The sequence below is a fragment of the Tursiops truncatus genome, chromosome 12, assembly GCF_011762595.2.
Source record: "Tursiops truncatus isolate mTurTru1 chromosome 12, mTurTru1.mat.Y, whole genome shotgun sequence".
NCBI lineage: Eukaryota > Metazoa > Chordata > Mammalia > Artiodactyla > Delphinidae > Tursiops > Tursiops truncatus.
The window spans coordinates 38698086-38714852 of record NC_047045.1 but is presented as its reverse complement, the minus strand read 5'-3'; the positions used below and the strand labels follow the sequence as shown (position 1 = coordinate 38714852).

General features: G+C 37.9%; 1 protein-coding gene across 3 annotated transcripts in view; it reads left to right on the top strand.

The window, feature by feature from the left end:
- SEC63 (SEC63 homolog, protein translocation regulator) overlaps window positions 1–16767 on the top strand; it is a 68636-nt gene that overhangs the window by 44080 nt on the left and 7789 nt on the right. For 2 of the 3 annotated variants that reach the window (XR_012324771.1, XM_033867596.2), the window contains exons 15-18: window positions 7981–8073; window positions 8245–8418; window positions 11589–11747; window positions 13516–13617. Coding sequence is in view for 2 of the 3 variants with exons in the window: in XM_033867596.2 (XP_033723487.1) it covers window positions 7981–8073; window positions 8245–8418; window positions 11589–11747; window positions 13516–13617 (528 nt within the window). In the remaining variant the exon portion in view is untranslated. The remainder of the gene's footprint in view (window positions 1–7980; window positions 8074–8244; window positions 8419–11588; window positions 11748–13515; window positions 13618–16767) is intronic. The other variant, XM_033867597.2, reaches the window with a different exon arrangement.

The window sequence follows — 16767 nt, the reverse complement described above, 5'->3', positions numbered from 1 at the left end:
TCCCACCACCACCAGCACCCCCCCCCCCGCCACTTTCCCGCACTTGGTGTCCATACGTTTGTTCTCTACATCTGTGTCTCTATTTCTGTCCTGCAAACCAGTTCATCTGTACCATTATTCTAGTTTCCACATATATGCGTTAATATACGATATTTGTTTTTCTCTTTCTGACTTACTTCACTCTGTATGACACTCTCTAGATCCATCCACGTCTCAGAAATGACCCAATTTCGTTCCTTTTTATGGCTGAGTAATATTCCATTGTATATATGTACCACATCTTCTTTATCCATTCATCTGTCGATGGGCATTTAGGTTGCTTCCATGTGGCTATTGTAAATAGTGCTGCAATGAACATTGGGGTGGATGTGTCTTTTTGAATTATGGTTTTCTCTGGGTATATGCCCAGTGGTGGGATTGCTGGGTCATATGGTGATTCTATTTTTAGTTTTTTAAGGAACCTCCATACTGTTCTCCATAGTGGCTGTATCAATTTACACTCCCACCAAGAGTACAAGAGGGTTCCCTTTTCTCAACACCCTCTCCAGCATTTGTTGTTTGTAGATTTTCTGATAATGCCCATTCTTACTGGTGTGAGGTAATACCTCACTGTAGTTTTGATTTGCATTTCTCTAATGATGTTGAGCATGTTTTAATGTGCTTCTTGGCCATCTGTATGTTTTCTTTGGAGAAATGTCTGTTTAGGTCTTCTGCCCTTTTTTTTTGGCGGTACGCGGGCCTCTCACTGTTGTGGCCTCTCCTGTTGTGGAGCACAGGCTCCGGATGCGCAGGCTTAGCGACCATGGCTCACGGGCCTAGCCGCTCCGCGGCATGTGGGATCTTCCCGGACCGGGGCACGAACCCGTGTCCCCTGCATCAGCAGGCGGACTCTCAACCACTGTGCTACCAGGGAAGCCCTGCACATTTTTTGATTGGGTTGTTTGTTTTTTAATATTGAGCTGCATGAGCTGTTTATATATTTTGGAGATTAATCCTTTGTCCGTTGATTCATTTGCAAATATTTTCTCCCATTCTGAGGGTTGTCTTTTTGTCTTGTTTGTCGTTTGCTTTGCAAAAGCTTTTAAGTTTCATTAGGTCCCATTTGTTTATGTTTGTTTTTATTTCTATTACTCTAGGAGGTGAATCAGAAAAGATCTTGCTGTGATTTATGTCAGAGTGTTCTTCCTATGTTTTCCTCTAAGAGTTTTATAGTGTCCGGTCTTACATTTAGGTCTCGAATCGATTTTGAGTTTATTTTTGTGTATGGTGTTAGGGAGTGTTCTAATTTCATTCTTTTATGTGTAGCTGTCCAGTTTTCCCAGCACCACTTATTGAAGAGACTGTCTTTTCTCCATTGTATATCCTTGCCTCGTTTGTCATAGATCAGTTGACTATAGGTGCGTGGGTTTATCTCTGGGCTTTCTATCCTGTTCCATTGATATATATTTCTGTTTTTGTGCCAGTACCATATTGTCTTGATTACTGTAGCTTTGTAGTACACTCTGAAGTCAGGGAGTCTGAATCCTCCAGCTCCGTTTTTTTCCCTCAAGACTGCTCTGGCTATTTAGGGTCTTCTGTGTCTCCATACAAATTTTAAGATTTTTTGTTCTAGTTCTGTAAAAAATGTCACTGGTAATTTAATAGGGATTACATTGAATCTGTAGATTGCTTTGGGGAGTATAGTCATTTTCACAATATTGATTCTTCCAATCCAAGAACATGGTACCTCTCTCCATCTGATTGTGTCATCTTTGATTTCTTTCATCAGTGTCTTATAGTTTTCTGAGTACAGGTACAGGTCTTTTGTCTCCCTAGGTAGGTTTATTCCTAGGTATTTTATTCTTTTTGTTGCAGTGGTGAATGGGATTGTTTCCTTAATTTCTCTTTCTGATCTTTTGTTATTAGTGTATAGGAATGCAAGAGATTTCTGTACATTAATTTTGTATCCTGCAGCTTTACCAAATTCATTGATTAGCTCTAGCAGTTTTCTGGTGGCATCTTTAGGATTCTCTATGTATAGTATCATGTCATCTGCAAATAGTGACGGTTTTACTTCTTCTTTTCCCATTTGTATTCCTTTTATTCCTTTTTTCTTCTCTGATTGCCGTGGCTAGGACTTCCAAAACTATTTTGAATAATAGTGGTGAGAGTGGACATCCTTGTCTCGTTCATGATCTTAGAGGAAATGCTTTCAGTTTTTCACCATTGAGAATGATGTTTGCTGTGGGTTTGTCGTATATGGGCTTTATTATGTTGAGGTAGGTTCCCTCTATGCCCACTTTCTGGAGAGTTTTTATCATAAATGGATGTTGAATTTTGTCAAAAGCTTTTTCTGCATCTGTTGAGATGATCATATGGTTTTTATTCTTCAGTTTGTTAATATGGTGTATCACATGGATTGATTTGCATATATTGAAGAATCCTTGCATCCCTGGGATAAATCCCGCTTGATCATGGTATATGATCCTTTTAATGTGTTGTTGGATTGTTTGCCAGTATTTTGTTGAGGATTTTTACATCTATATTCATCACTTACACTGGTCTGTAATTTTCTTTTTTTGTAGTATCTTTGTCTGGTTTTGGTATCAGGGTGATGGTGGCCTCATAGAATGAGTTTGGGAATGTTCCTTCCTCTGCAATTTTTTGGAAGAGTTTGAGAAGGATGGGTGTTTAGCTGTTCTCTAACTAAAAGTTTAATAGAATTCACCTGTGAAGCCATCTAGTCCTGGACTTTTGTTTGTTGGAAGATTTTAATCACAGTTTCCATTTCATTACTTATGATTGGTATGTTCATATTTTCTATTTCTTCCTGGTTCAGTCTTGCAAGGTTATACCTTTCTAAGAATTTGTCCATTTCTTCCAGGTTGTCCATTTTATTGGCATAGAGTTGCTTGTAGTAGTTTCTTAGGATGCTTTGTATTTATGCGGTGTCCGTTGTAACTTCTTCTTTTTCATTTGTAATTTTATTGATTTGAGTCCTCTCCCTCTTTTTCTTGATGAGTCTGGCTAATGGTTTATCAATTTTGTTTACTTTCTCAAAGAACCAGCTTTTAGTTTTATTGATCTTTGCTATTGTTTTCTTTGTTTCTATTTCAGTTATTTCTGCTCCGATCTTTATGATTTCTTTCCTTCTACTAACTTTGGGTTTTCTTTGTTCTTCTTTCTCTAGTTCCTTTAGGTGTAAGGTTAGATTGTTTATTTGAGATTTTTCTTGTTTCTTGAGGTAGGCTTGTATAGCTATAAACTTCTCTCTTAGAACTGCTTTTGCTGCGTCCCATAGGTTTTGGATTATCATGTTTTCATTTTCATTTGTCTCTAGGTATTTTTTGATTTCCTCTTTGATTTCTTCAGTGATCTCTTGGTTATTTAGTAATGTATTGTTTAACCTCTACGTGTTTGTGTTTTTTCCGTTTTTTTCTGTTATGGATTTCTAATCTCAAAGCATTGTGGTCAGGAAAGATGCTTGATATGATTTCAATTTTCTTAAATTTCCTGAGGCTTGATTTATGACCCAGGATGTGATCTATCCTGGAGAATGTTCCGTGTGCACTTGAGAAGAAAGTGTAATCTGCTGTTTTTGGATGGAATGTCCTATAAATATCAATTAAATCTATCTGGTCTGTTGTGTCATTTAAAGCTTGTGTTTCCTTATTAATTTTCTGTTTGGATGATCTGTCCATTGGTGTAAGTGAGGTGTTAAAGTCCCCCACTGTTACTGTCGATTTCCTCTTTTATAGCTGTTAGCAGTTGCCTTATGTATCGAGGTGCTCTTGTGTTGGATGCATATATAATTATAATTGTTATATCTTCTTCTTGGATTGATCCCTTGATCATTATGTAGTGTCCTTCCTTGTCTCTTGTAACATTGTTTATTTTAAAGTCTATTTTATCTGATATGAGTATTGCTACTCCAACTTTCTTTTTTTTTTTTTTCCGTACGCGGGCCTCTCACTGCTGTGGCCTCTCCCGCTGCCGGAGCACAGGCTCCGGACGCGCAGGCCCAGCGGCCATGGCTCACGGGCCCGGCCGCTCCGCGGCATGTGGGATCCTCCCGGACCGGGGCACGAACCTGCATCCCCTGCATCAGCAGGCGGACTCTCAACCACTGCGCCACCAGGGAAGCCCTCCAGTTTTCTTTTCATTTCTGTTTGCATATCTTTTTCCATCCCCTCACTTTCAGTCTGTATGCGTCCCTAGGTCTGAAGTGGGTCTCTTGTAGACCACACATATATGAGTCCTGTTTTTGTATCCATTCAGCGAGCCTATGTCTTTTGGTTGGAGCATTTAGTCCATTCACGTTTAAGGTAATTATCGATATGTATGTTCCTCTGACCATTTTCTTAAATGTTTTGGGTTTGTTTCTTCTCTTGTGTTTCCCACGTAGGGAAGTTCCTTTAGCATTTGTTGTAGAGATGGTTTGGTGGTGCTGAATTCTCTTAGCTTTTGCTTATCTGTAAAGCTTTTGATTTCTCTGTGGAATCTGAATGAGATCCTTGCTGGGTAGAGTCATCTTGGTTTTAAGTTCTTCCCGTTTATCATTTTAAATATATCATGGCACTCCCTTCTGGCTTGTAGAGTTTCTGCTGAGAAATCAGCTGTTAACCTTATGGGAGTTCCCTTGTATGTTGTCATTTTTCCCTTGTTGCTTTCAGTAATTTTTCTTTGTCTTTCATTTTTGTCAATTTGATTACTTTGTGTCTTGGCGTGTTTCTCCTTGGGTTTATCCTGCCTGGGACTCTCTGCACTTCCTGGACTTGGGTGGCTATTTCCTTTCCCACGTTAGGGAAGTTTTCAACTATAATCTGTTCAAATATTTTCTCGAGTCCTTTCTCTCTCTCTTCTCCTTCTGGGACCCCTGTAATGCGAATGTTGTCCCATTTAATGTTGTCCCAGAGGTCTCTTAGGCTGTCTTCATTTCTTTTCATTCTTTTTTCTCTATTCTGTTCTGTTGCAGTGAATTCCACCATTCTGTCTTCCAGGTCACTTATGTGTTCTTCTGCCTCAGTTATTCTGCTATTGATTCCTTCAAGTGTATTCTTCATTTTAGTTATTGTATTGTTCATCTCTGTTTGTTCTTTAATTCTTCTAAGTGTTTGTTCTTTAGTTCTTCTAGGTCTTTGTTAAACATTTCTTGCATCTGCTCAATCTTTGCCTCCATTTTTTGTCCGAGGTCCTGGATCATCTTCACTATCATTATTCTGAATTCTTTTTCTGGAAGGTTGCCTTATCTCCACTTTATTTAGTTGTTTTTCTGGGGTTTAATCTTCTTCCTTCATGTGGTACAAAGGCCTCTGCCTTTTCATTTTGTCTGTCTTACTGTGAATGTGGTTTTCCTTCCACAGGCTGCAGCATTGTAGTTCTTCTTGCTTCTGCTGTCTGCCCTCTACCTGCTTCTTTTTAGTCAGTTCTTGAGAATGTACTCCCTTTTATTTTTATTTTAAAAAGTACAGTAAAATTAGCTTTTTTTCCCCCTAATTATGTGAAAAATTCATGCTGTGTGGGGAAAAAAATTTAGGCAATGCAGAAAAGTATAGGAAGAAATTAAAATCACCTAAAACTCTACCATTCTGAGATCATCAGTTTTGAAGCTCATACCTTTAGCTAGCCTAAAGCATGAATACCCACAGAGTTAAATGATATTTTTATCATGGATCCCTTATCTCACTCCTGCTGCCTCAGGAAACCTCCTTGTCATACCCAGATGACCAGAATTCAGTCTTGTGTAAATCTTTTTGTATCTTTCTCCATGCTCATGTTTACTATCTGGACCTTTTCAGTGCATATATGTACATGCATGTATATGTATACTGGTAGTTTTCTCATTCTTTTTCATTAAATCCAGTCATAGTGTATATGTTTCCTGCATCTTGTTTTTCTCAGTTTCTGTAACATATTTATATTACCTCCCAAGCCAAGTATAACTCCCAAGTTTCAACTACAGTCGTTAACTCATTTTTAATAGACTGTAGTATTTCAGCTCAGTTTTATTCAGCCAGTGGTAGATTTTAGCCTATTCTACTCTGAGATCTATTGGCATCTGTAGGAAACCTATGCTACCTTCTTTTTTGTTTTGTTTTGTTTTTGTTTTGTTTTGTGTGTGTTTTTTTGCGGTACGCGGGCCTCTCACCGCTGTGGCCTCTCCCACTGCGGAGTACAGGCTCTGGATGCACAGGCCCAGTGGCCATGGCTCACGGGCCTAGCCGCTCCACGGCATGTGGGATCCTCCTGGACCGGGTCACGAACCTGTGTCCCCTGCATTGGCAGGCGGACTCTCAACCACTGTGCCACCAGGGAAGCCCACCTATGCTACCTTTAAAACCCATGTCTAGAACCTCTGGTAGGAAAAGCATATTTTGTAGTAGGACATATCAAATCAAAGATACTGATTTTATGGTAGCAAGTGGTAAGGAAGCATTTGTATCATGGACTCTGGATGAGAGGTGCCTCCTGGGAGAAGAGGAAGCTCTAAGCCAGTGGCCAGGATTGGGTTTAGAATCTAGACTTACACTGCCTACAGGCTTTGAAATTCCCAGCCTGAGAAATGAGCACAAAATTGGCCTTGGGCTGTTGACACTTCTCAGGTAATTAGTAAAAGAAAAAGCAAAAGTGCCCTGGAGGAAGGGAAAGAATCAAGTATTTATCTTTCAGTTCTTGCATCAGTTGTATCTCAGCATAATTAAGCATTAGAACCCAACTAATAAGTGAAGAAATGAAGTAGAGATAATAGAATTAGGCTAGAGGCTGGCAGACTTTTTCCATAAAGGTCCAGTTATTAAATAATATGTTCAGGACTTCCCTGGTGGCGCAGTGGTTAAGAATCCACCTGGTAATGCAGGGGAAATGGGTTCGAGCCCTGGTCCAGGAAGATCCCACATGCTGCGAAGCAAATAAGCCCGTGAGCCACAACTACTGAGCCTGCACTCTAGAGCCCGCGAGCCACAACTACTGAAGCCCGCGCGCCTCGCCTCGAACCCATGGTCCATAACAAAAGAAGCCACAGGAATGAGAAGCCCGCGCACCAAAACAAAGAGTAGCCCCCACCCACCGCATCTAGAGGAAGCCTGCGCATAGCAAGGAAGACCCAACGCAGCCAAAAATAAATTAATTAATTAAAAAAAATTGATATGTTCGGTTTTTACAGGCCATACAGTCTCTATAGCAACTGCTGAACTCACAAATGGGCATAGTTGTGTTCTAATAAAACTTTGTTTAAAAAGCAGACAGTGAGCCATAGTTTGCTGACTGATGCATTAGGCCAACAGTTTGAGCCCAACAGTTATTGTTTTCACTTGTTAGTTTTAATAATTCTAGGGAGTTTATGAAACACAACCCATATCACTTGTCATCTTCTAGTATAGATTCTTGCTAAATTCTTACTGGATTTCAAATCCTAAATTTATAGCTTCTGCACTGATTCTAAATGGATTATTTGGTGGGTGGGTATGTCTTTAGGATATGTAGATTTGGTGTTCCACTTCTTAATTATATCTAAGTTATATCAGTTATATCAACAATATCACTTAAAATCATAAATAAACTAATATTGGTCTCGTGAAGTTTCAATGTTAGAGAATAATGTAATATATTCAAATTCTCATAACTTTAAAATAGTCATGTCTTATTACTATTAGAATAAAAATAAAAATTTAAATTATGAAATATGACTGACTTATGAGTTTACATATTTTAAGGCATTGCATTTATAAATTTAAGTAGAATGTACTTCTCAAAATATATTCAAGACAGATGTGAGATATTTCAGAAGGTAACTTCTAAAGCATCATTTAGTGATTGCTAAATTTGCACACATACATCATTTAGTAATTGCTTCGAGTCTCCTGTCTATCCATGGTTTTGTCCCCACCCCCTGCAATTGTCAGCAGTTAAAAAACTTACTGATAACATATATTGAAAGATTGCTTTATCGGAAAGATAAATATAGGTTGACAGACTTTATATTTTTCTTCTCGCTACCTGTAGGAAGTATTTGAAAAGGAGCAGTCCATCTGTGCTGCAGAGGAACAGCCAGCAGAAGATGGGGTAAAAACTTCAGTTTTCCTATCTATCTTTCAGGTGAAATAACTGTTTTGTTTAGTTCTCTGATTGATTTATATTGCTGTGGGAGAGTAATTCACTTTACTACAACATTTATTAGTTTAGTCATTTCCATCTAAAATTTACTATGACTTCCAAATGAAACTAGTGCTACAACTTCTGAGTGTGCATGTGTGTTGTGATTTACAGCAGGGTGATACTAACAAGAACAGAACAAAAGGAGGATGGCAACAGAAGAGTAAAGGACCCAAGAAAACTGCTAAATCAAAAAAAAAGAAACCTTTAAAAAAAAAACCTACACCTGTGCCCTTATCACAACCAAAGCAACAGAAACAAAAGCAGGCTAATGGAGTCGTTGGGAGTGTAAGTTTATTATCTTATGTAAAGATTATTGTTATTATCATCTTTATTGAGGTCTAACATACACTAAAATGTTCAAATCTTTTTTTTTTTTTTTTTGCGCGGTACGTGGGCCTCTCACTGTTGTGGCCTCTCCCGTTGCGGAGCACAGGCTCCGGACACGCAGGCTCAGCGGCCATGGCTCACGGGCCCAGCCGCTCCGCGGCATGTGGGATCTTCCCAGACTGGGGCACAAACCCGTGTCCCCTGCATTGGCAGGCGAACTCTCAACCACTGCGCCACCAGGGAAGCCCCTAAAATGTTCAAATCTTATGTGTACAGCTCCTGAAGTTTTACAATTGTGTGTACCCATGATACCCAGATCAAGATATAAAACCTTACCAGCACCCTAAAAGGCTCTCTTGTACCCTTCTCAGTCAGTGACCCCTCCATCCACCCCCACGGCCTTCCCCACTATTCTGACTGTTAGGACCATAGATTAGTTTTGCCTGTTCTTAAAATTCCTGTAAGTGGAATTGTTTGGCTGCTTTCATTCAACATAGTGTCTTTGACATTCATCTGTACAGTGTGTAGCAGCAGCTGTCTGTGTGTGTGTGTGTGTGTGTTTCCTGTGTGTGGTTTTATTTACCTGATGACAAATGATATTGAGCACCTTTTCATGTACATACTGGCCATTTGGATATCCTCTTTTATTTTGGGGTTGTTTTTCTTCTTATGGATTTGTAGGATTCCTTTATGTATCCTGGATATGAGTCCCTTTTAGCTCTCTTAATGGAGCTTTTGATGGTTCTTAATTTTAATAAAGTCTGTTTCATCAGTCTTTATGGTTAGTGCTTTTGTGTCCTGTTAGAGACATCTTTGCCTATCCCAAGGACACAAGGAATGGAAGATATTTTTGTTTTCTTCTATGAGTATTATTATTTTACTTGTTAAATTTAGCTCTGTGTTATATCTTAAATTTTTGTGAATAGTGTGAGATTGGGATTATGGACCACTTATTTTAGTACCATTTATTGGAAAGATCATTCTTTCCTCTCTGAATTGCAATAGTGATTTGTTGTAAAAAGTTGCCATTAAGTGCATATGTGCAAATCTATTTATGGACTTTCTAGTCCATTCCACTGATTATTTGTCTCTTTTTGTGCCAGTACCACACTGTCTTAATTATTGTGGCTTTATTTTAACTCTTAAAATATGGTCATGTAAGTCCTCAAACTCTTATTTTACTTCTTCAAAATTGTCTTGACTATTTTAGGTCCTTTGCATTTCCAGCTAAAATTTTAGAATAAGCTTGAGAATTTCCACCCAAAAAAAGCTGCTGGAATTCAGATTGGTATTGTGTTTACTCTGTGGTTCAGTATGGGAAGAATTCACAGGTTAACAGTATTGACTCTTTTTATTTATAATTATGCTTTATCTTTATTAACTGGATCTTCCTTAATTTTTCTCAGCGGTGTTTTGTGATTTCCATTGGCAGAGGATATGACACATCTTTCATTAGATTTACTCCTGTGTGTTTGATCCTTTCTAGTGCTATTGCAAATAACATTAAAAAAAATTCATTCTTCAGTGTTTATTGCTGGTGTATAGAAGTGTAGTTGCCTTCTAAATATTACCTTATATCAAGGATTCTTGATGAATTGACAGTAATTCTAACTATTTGTAGATATTTAAAGAAAAAAGATTTTCTACATACACAATCATGCCATCTGGGAATAAAGGCAGCTTTACTTTAATCTTTATGTGGTTTCTTCCTTTCTGCTTTACTGTACTGGCTAGAACTTTCAATGTAATGTTGATTAGAAGTAGAAATGAAGATGGCAGTCACCCTTTTCTTATTGTTGATCTCATGGAGAAAGCAAACATTATTTCACCACTAAGTATGACGTTAGGTATAGGGTTTTTATAGATATTCTCTATCAGGTTAAGGAGGTGATCCCTCTATTCCCAGTTTGGTTTTTTATCATGAGATGATTGTATGATTTTTCTCCTTTCTGTTAATGTGACTAATTATACTGATGAATTAAAAAAATTTAAACTGTCCTTGTATTCCTGGAACAAATCTCATTTGCTCATAACACAGTATTTTTAAAATATTTATCTGGATTTAGTAATATTTTGTTTAGGATTCCTGCATCTGTTTTTATGAGAGAATATTGGTTTGTCATTCTTCTTTCTTGTAATATTCTTGTGAGGTTTTGGATCACGTTTATGCTGGCCTCATTAAACAAGTTAGGGATTATTCTCTCTTTCTTTTTCCTGGAAGGGTGTATAAGATTGGGTTGTTTCTTAGTTGGAAGAATTACCTAGAGAAGCCATATGGAGTTTGAAAAAGGATTTAATTGTAGAGTCCATTTATTTAACATATTCCACTTCTTTTCTTATATCAGTTTTAGTAAATTGTTTTTTTCAAGGACTTTGTCCATTTCCTCTAAGTTGTCAAATTTATTGACAAATTTGATAATATCCTTATTTTTAATGTCTTTTGGATCTGTAGTTATGTCTCTTTTATTCCTAATATTGGTAATCTGTATTGTCTCTTTTTTTCTTTGATCAGTCTTGCCTAATTTATCAATTTTATTAATCTTTTTAAAGAACCAATGTTTGGTTTTGTTTGGGTTTCCCTTTTGCATATCTGCTTTCTCTTTAATTGATTTCTGATCTGTATTATTCACTACTACTTTCTTTGCATTTAATTTGCTATTCTTTTTCTTGCTTCTTGAAATGGATTTTGTCTGGGACAGTGACTTTCCTTAGTGCACTATACTCCTTATTGAAGATGATATTAAATTCCCAAAGCAGTACTATAAACTTCTCATTTCTCCTTCTCAAATAAAATATATTGTATAATTGGTGTTTGTGAAAGATGAGCCATCTTAGCCATTGTGGTAGTATATTTTGTGAATAGAAATAAAATATTTTTGTTTTACAAACTATGAAGACTGAATAAAATAACTGACAAAAAGACAGATAAGCCAAATGTTAAAAGTCTTCAGTCTGACTCCCACATATTTATACATAAAAATGTTTATAGTTCTCTAAAATTCTGCACGAATAGTGAAATTGTAATCTTGAGCCAGTTTAATTATAATGACAGTAAATTAGTTTCAGGGACTCAGAATGGTATATTCATTGAGATATTCAGAGCTTTTGTGGTTGCTTTTTCCTTTTAGGAAGCTGCAGTAAAGGAAGATGAAGAAGAAGTTTCTGACAAAGGCAGTGACTCTGAGGAAGAAGAAACCAATAGAGACTCTCAGAGTGAAAAAGATGATGGTAGTGACAGAGACTCTGATAGAGAGCAAGATGAAAAACAAAACAAGGATGATGAAGCAGTAAGACTTATAAGTTTAAATAATTGGAATTATACCTCTGGTGATAGTTTTGGTTTCTGTTGTTGTTTTTCCTTTGCTTGCTTACTTTTTTTGCTTGTCTTAAGCAATACCAGTATATTTTATAATCTTATATTACTTTTACAGAATGTTTTTGAGGGATGGTAGTTGTAATTATAAAGAAAAATTATTTCTAACAAGATTGGAAATCCTAATTTTCTTAAATCTTAAATTGTTAGATGGGATAGGACCTGGGTCTGAGGTAAAGTCAGTTTGTTCTCTTAAGGCAATTTTCTGTGTTATCTGGAAATATGAGTAAGGAGAGGTGGATTATGAAATAGGTAGCAGTTACTTGGAAGAGGATCTCAAAAGTTCCAGGAAATGTTTAGGGTGAAGAAACATTACTGTGGGCTGTAACGCCAAGAAGTTGGTTAAGGTAAAAGCTAACATTTACGGAATGCCACCTCGTTTCAAGAAGTATATAAGACATTAAGGAAAGGGCTGTCACTAAGGAATTAAGATTGTGAGGATAAAGGGAATAGAAAAAAATCTCGTGGCATGGCATTAAGTTGCACATGATTTATGAGAAAGCTGTAGAAAAGAATATTTGGTGGACAAATAATGGTCCTTAGAGGCTAACTGTAAATTAACTGTAACCTGATCAGCCATTTTCTTTATGTTTGTGGTGTTCTTGACTGGGCCATTGATCAAAAGTAACCCTTATGGTTTAGGAATTTAAAAGAGATTCCCTGAACAGCCTCTGAAGCAAAAGCAGAGGCCAAAAAAAGGAAAAAGTAAAAGGGCAAAGGATAAAGGTATACAGAAATAATGTACTTGCCCTTGGGAATGGTGGGAGAAAAATAAGGATGACTGTTTTTAGCAGTTGCTGGCCCTTGAGTGTTTTTGTACTTTGATAATTAAGTTGATTGCCAGGAAATTAAAACCTATCAAAGAAATTATTCCCCCACGCTTGTTTTGAGAAAGAGTTGACATATTTCTTTCTGACTGTATTAGGGTTAGTAGAGGTGACTAGGTTAGTAGGATTTTGATAAACTAGTTTCTTCAGATGACCAAAAAATACGTTCATTCAATTGACAAATAATTATACAAATAACAAATAATTACTCATTATTTGTCACACTGCAAGCACTGTGTTAGATGATAGGAATGCAAAGCCAAATGTGCAATAATTTCTGCCCTTGAATGATAGTAGCCTGATGGAGAAGGCAGACTTGTAAGTGAGCATTATAGTAACAAAGAGACTATGCATGTTGTGCAAGGGGCAGTGATGCCACAAAGGAAGGAGTGATCAACTCAGCTCTGGGGTAGAGACGATTTGTGGGACTCAGGAACTCATACTCTAGACTTTAGCAGCTCCTGAAAGAATAATGAGTAGGAATTTAACAGGTAGAGAAAAAAGAAAACAAAAATCTAAACAGGGTTTAGGAGGAGTGAAATAGCTGGTGAGGTCAGAGAAGGCTAGGCGGTTGGAAATGACTAGAAGAAAAAGTGCAGGGAGGAAAACAGTGACAGGAGACTGGAGAGACAGGTCCAGATCAGGTCATGATTGGCTGTGTAGTTCATACTAGATGGGTTAGAGTTGATTTATGAAAAGAAGCATTGTAAGTCTGGGGCAGGGAAATGATCAGATTTGTGGAACTGAACTCAGTAGTAGTTAGCATTGTCAGGAATAACATCGGGAAGAAGACGGACACCCCTCAAAATGATTGAAAACATGCTTGATTTCAAAGATTTAATTTTCACTTTACAGGAGTGGCAAGAATTACAACAAAGTATACAGCGAAAGGAGCGAGCTCTGCTGGAAACCAAATCAAAGATAACACATCCTGTTTATAGTCTTTACTTTCCTGAGGTGAGTTATACACAGCCTAGTGTTTTCCTTATTCTATGCAGATATTTCTTAGTTGCTTTTTATCTCTCTGTGGTGTGTATTGGCTCAAATGTGCTGAATGTGGTCTGTTCTTGATAGACCACATTTTTGAAGGCTATATTTCAACGTAAATCATTTTTAGTGAATGTGTTGTTTAAAAGGAGGGTTGTTAATGTTTTAAGTACTTTTGTCTTTTCTGCGCCCAGATTACTTAGAGTTGTGCTTAATGATGATTTTTCATTAGCAGTTCAGGCAGTCCTAGTTGGACAAATGCATATTTTGCCTATGACTGTATGGCTGTTATGAATCTCACAATTCTGTCATGTTTTAAATAGGATGAAAATGTTCTTAAATTTTCCCCATGGTTTTTCTCTGAGGGTTCTCTACTGGCCACCTGTAGCCACTAGACTTGCTCCGATAATTGCCCTGGTCCATGGGAAGAGGCAAGCCCATGGCTGAGGGACCCACTAAGTTCAGTAGGAGCCGAGCCCCAAGCTCAGCACAGATCATGGCAGTGCTGTTTGTTCACTTGTGCTTGTTTATGTTGTGACTGTGGCCTGTTCAACTTTTGATCTCTTTGATACGCTATGTTGTTTGTCTTTCAGATGAATTTGGGATCTGCTTGATGTATTGCATTTGTGGATGATTTTGTCTGTGGCTAGAGATCAAGGACTGGTTGCCTCTTAGTTTAGCGAAGCTGTTCTGTAGACTGCCTTGCAGCTTTGCCACAGAACCTTGTGCTTACCACTCATGTTTGGCAGGTGATTTCATGTATAAATCTGCTTTCTGCTCTAGAACATCAATCTCTAGTTGTTGGGGGCTGCTGAAGGCAAATTCCTAAGTGATTTGGCTCTCCTAATAATAAATGAGTGGCTCTGCACAGACTTTTGTTTTGACTTGGAGAGAAGTCAGCCCAGGATTCCATCTTACTGTGTGCACTGATCTTCTGGCATGTCCTGAGCTGTAGCCCATCTGTTAGGGGCATTTTGCCCATTGCAGTGTAGTCTGCCAACACCAAAGCTCCTGAAATCAAGCGAATAAATTCCACTCATTGATTGGTTTTAAAAGTACCATGGGGGCTTCCCTGGTGGCACAGTGGTTGAGAGTCTGCCTGCCGATGCTGGGGACACGGGTTCATGCCCCGGTCTGGGAAGATCCCACATGCTGCAGAGCAGCTGGGCCCGTGAGCCATAGCCGCTGAGCCTGCGCGTCCGGAGCCTGTGCTCCGCAACGGGAGAGGCCACAACAGTGAGAGGCCCGCGTACCGCAAAAAAAAAAAGGTACCATGGGATGCTGTAAGCTGCATCATTTGTACCCTTATAATAGACAGCTTCATTTTAGACCATGCTTAGTTAATAAGCAAAGCATTCATTTACTCCCTTAGAACATTTTAGCAGTGAAAATGCCTTCTTGTAATTTCATCTACATGGTAAATATCTCAAAGTGTCATTTATCAGATAAACTTTATTTAGGATTTTCCTAACATCTACCTGTCTACCTTCCCATGTACCTACCTAACCACCATACTACCCACTTAAATTACTTAAAGTTTTATGTTAATAATTGACTTACATGTTAATTGCAGCTCATATGTTTAATAAGTTAAGAATGGTTGGGAATCTCACACAACAGAAACAGTTTTGTTTAAAGTGCAAATAGCTCATGGTAGAACATCTTTTCCACTTTCACCATGTACATCAAGAGGGCGTAGGTGCAGTGCCATAGATTGATAGTCACTAGCTTCTTTTTTTTTTTTTTACACAACAAATCTGCTCTTTTTTTTTAAAAATTTTCTTTTATTTATTTACTTATTTAGGCTGCATTGGGTCTTTGTTGCTGTACGCGGGCTTTCTCTAGTTGCGGCGAGCAGGGACTACTCTCTGTTGAGTTGGGCTTCTCATTGCTGTGACTTCCCTTGATGCGGAGAACGAGCTTTAGACACGTGGGCCTCAGTAGTTGTGGCTCGCAGGCTCTAGAGTGCAGGCTCAGTAGTTGTGGCACACGGGCTTAGTTGCTCCACCGCATGTGGGATTTTCCCAGACCAGGGCTCAAACCTGTGTCCCCTGCACTGGCAGGTGGATTCTTAACCACTGCGCCATCAGGGAAGTCCCAGATAGTCACTAGCTTCTTAATAAATAGTATTCTTGAGTGAATCTCATTTTAATCAAATAGCGTGCGTGGGGGGTGGAGGGTGGGAGGCATTCTCTAAGTGGAGATAAAGAATAAATGCACATTTTGAATATAACCCTCTGCTTCTCATATCAATACATGTTCTGGTAATGATATTTCTGATAATGAAATGTCAGACCACTTAAATAGTAGAGATGTTTACCTCATTTCATTAATAATCATAACTTTAAAAATTATTATTGATATATAGTTGAAATACAACATCACATTAGTTTCAGGTATACCATATAGTGAGTTGACATTTGCATTCATTATGAAATGGTCACCACAATAAGTCTAGTAACCATCTGTTCTCATACAGAGTTATTCCAATATTATTGATCATATTCCTTATGCTGTATATTACATCCCCATGGCTTATTTATTTTATAACTAGAGGTTTGTACTTCTTAATCTCCTTCACTTATTTCTCCCGCTACCCCCACCCCTCTGGCAACTACCGGTTTGTTCTCTATATCTGTGAGTCTGTTTTCATTTTGTTTTGTTTTTTAGATTCTACAAATAAGTGAGATCATATGGTATTTGTCTTTCTCTCACTTCACTTAACATGATATCCTCTAGGTCCATCCACATTGTTTCAAATGTCAAGATTTCGATTCTTTTTTTATGGCTAAGTAATATTCCATTGTATATATGTACCACATCTTCTTTGTCCATTCATCCATCAATGGATACTTCAGTTGCTACCATATCTTGACTACTGTAAATAATGATGAGGTGAATTGCTGTGTACATACCTTTTCAAATTAGCAACTTTGTTTTCTTGGGGTAAATTGCCAGAAGTGAAATTGCTGAATCATATGGTAGTTGTAGTTTTAATTTTTTGAGGATCCTCCATACTGTTTTCCATAGTGGCTATATAAATGTAACTGTAATTTTATTGTGCTCTGTGTCCTAGGCAGTTTAACAGATATTTTATTTGTATTATCTTGGTTTATCTTC